Here is a 2565-nt window from a genome sequence, read left to right as displayed (position 1 = left end):
AGTTTTAAAAGAAGAAAAAGAAAGTAAGGAGGCAGAGATAAAATTAAATATATAAGATCTAAAGTTATGATATTCAAATAACGCATGTCTCTCATTTCAACAAATATTATTCTAAAAAATCCAACTTTTGATATTTGTCCTAATACAATATATAATGATCTAACATATCTTATACTAGTATATCAACGTTTTGTTTTGTGATCCTAGTAAAATGTGAATGTCATACCACCCCCTATACTTTAATTAAAAAATGTCATTTATGTACCACTAATTAGTACTAGATTAATATAGAAGGTTGAGACTTCGTGAATATTTTCAGTCTACTGATTAGTGATTAGTTATTATGATCTGTTGCACTTTTTAAGGCATATCACTTTCTATAACTAAGCAAGATATTTGATTTTAAAATCTAAATCTTTTTCATATAGTAACAGTTTTTCTCCATCATATAATAAAGATCCCTATTTATTCGTATTCATGAGCTTTACTTAACTCCCAAAACTTCTCTCCATTTATAAATAAACCCTAGCAGCAGTTATTCACATTGCTTATTTTTCTCTTCTATACACATTTGTGAATCCTTATTCCTCAACCCTTTCTTTCTTTGCTTTAACTCCTTTGTTTCAAAACTCTACTATTCTCTTCTTTGTTCCAAAACTCCATGGATGAATACTTTTGTGATGCTTACCCTGACCCTTACACTATTGACCTTGTCTCAGAAAAACCATCTTCTCCTAAAGATCAGTGCTTCAATGTAGAGATCAAACACACAGAAACCCATGTTCTAAATGCAAGGAAGTTTGAAACTTTTGAAGAATCGAAATACCACAGTTTCAAGAATATTTCAAAGGATGAAATGATGCAAGAAACAACCATCTTAGGTTGGCTTTCTTCTATGACTGTGCCTAAAGATGCTCACAAGGTTATGGTTGCAAAGATCTTGGATTGTGCACGTGGAATGACTCTTTGGACTCACAAAGACAAAAGGGTTTTGTATATACGTGTTGATATTACCATCACTATAGCCACCGAAGAGTGCCACGACAATGATGATGATGATAATGATGATATTGATGATAGTGATGACAATAATGATAATGATTATGACGAAGATGATCAAGAACTTCGGTTCGTGCCAGCATCTAATTCATCAATTGAGAGTTTGGAGACAGTTAATGAACAAGAAGGATGTGTGAATTATAGAAAATGTGCTATTTGTTTTGAAGATATTAATGTTGTTAGTGTTCAAATGCCATGTTTGCATAAGTTTCATAAGAACTGCATTGTTGATTGGTTGAATATTAGTGCCTTTTGCCCTTTGTGTCGGTTTCTGATGCCAACTGAGAAAGGTGAAAAAGACTGCTAGTGTTTTGGAATTGATCATATCATAGTATATGTACATACTTATGGAGAGGTGTAGCCGCACCAAAAAATATGAACTTCAAGAAGTGTAACTCCTTTTTTATTTGTTTTCTTTTTAATGGTTCTTGGATATCTTTGCATGGATTTTGCATATTCTTTTATTAAATGGTTACAGTATGATAATATATGTTGATTTTGCTATTTTGTTTTATATTTTTAATTCTGCGGTTTAGATAACAACTATTGGTTAGATTCGTAAAAGATAAGGTAGGGTTTATTGGGATTGTGATTAGAGGGTAGACCCTTTTAAGCATACTGAATTATTCCATAAATATATTGTTATAATCATTGTTAATAGTAATAATATATTACTATATTAGATTTTTACAGATTGTCTAGCGTGGTTATAAATAGGGAAAAGTAAAAAAAATCAACTTTTCTTATTTACATTGTATATTTTGATTGGCGTCAAACAATATACGAGATAACACATCTTTGATCATAATTTAGTACTTAAACTTCTAAAATGTGACAAACAATGCTAAACTTAAGTTTGGATGTGAATTGGTTCAATAATTTGACAAAGGAAAGGGGGGCGATTATACCCAATAATTTGTCACTTCTATTTACTTAAGCTTATGAGGTTTTAATCTAATTATGTTGTCTTTTGAAAAAAAAGAGTTCCTTACAAATATATATAATTTCGTTATTTGTCAACATTTCGTGTTTCTCTATTTTATTCTAAAGTTGGGGTTGTTGAATTTGACAATTAATACAAGCATATGTCATGTATATGATAGTCTGATTTGAACATGAAACTCTCCATTAATAAAGAGGTAGTAAAAATATATTTTCATAATAAATAAAATGATAGAAATATCATTACAATCCTATTAAACCCCATTAAAGTGTTGTTGATCTTATGCGTTTTCTTGGCTAACTGTTCCTTTTTGTTTGCTAATTTTAATCGTACAAAAGATTGAATTTATGGAGTTAAAGAATGGGTAGTGTAAATTTTACCAAAATACAAAAAAAAGTAAAAAAAAATAGCGTAAGGTTTAGGGATCTTTTCAGATTTTCCCTAAATCTATATTACTTAATAAAGGATGTGAGAACCAGATCGTACAGGACGGTCCGATCGATTTGACCAATGACTGGACTTAAAAACGATTCTGGTTTACCGTCTTAACTGAGTGAGGTTGA

General features: G+C 30.4%; 1 protein-coding gene across 1 annotated transcript; it reads left to right on the top strand.

Moving 5' to 3' along the window:
- LOC109344708 (E3 ubiquitin-protein ligase At1g12760-like) lies at positions 662-1366 on the top strand. The gene has a single exon (XM_019583460.1). The coding sequence runs from the start codon at positions 662-664 to the stop codon at positions 1364-1366; it is 705 nt and encodes a 234-aa protein (XP_019439005.1).

Source organism: Lupinus angustifolius, chromosome LG04 (assembly GCF_001865875.1).
Source record: "Lupinus angustifolius cultivar Tanjil chromosome LG04, LupAngTanjil_v1.0, whole genome shotgun sequence".
Lineage (NCBI taxonomy): Eukaryota > Viridiplantae > Streptophyta > Magnoliopsida > Fabales > Fabaceae > Lupinus > Lupinus angustifolius.
The sequence above is the reverse complement of the archived record's forward strand: the minus strand, read 5'-3'. Positions and strand labels throughout refer to the sequence as shown.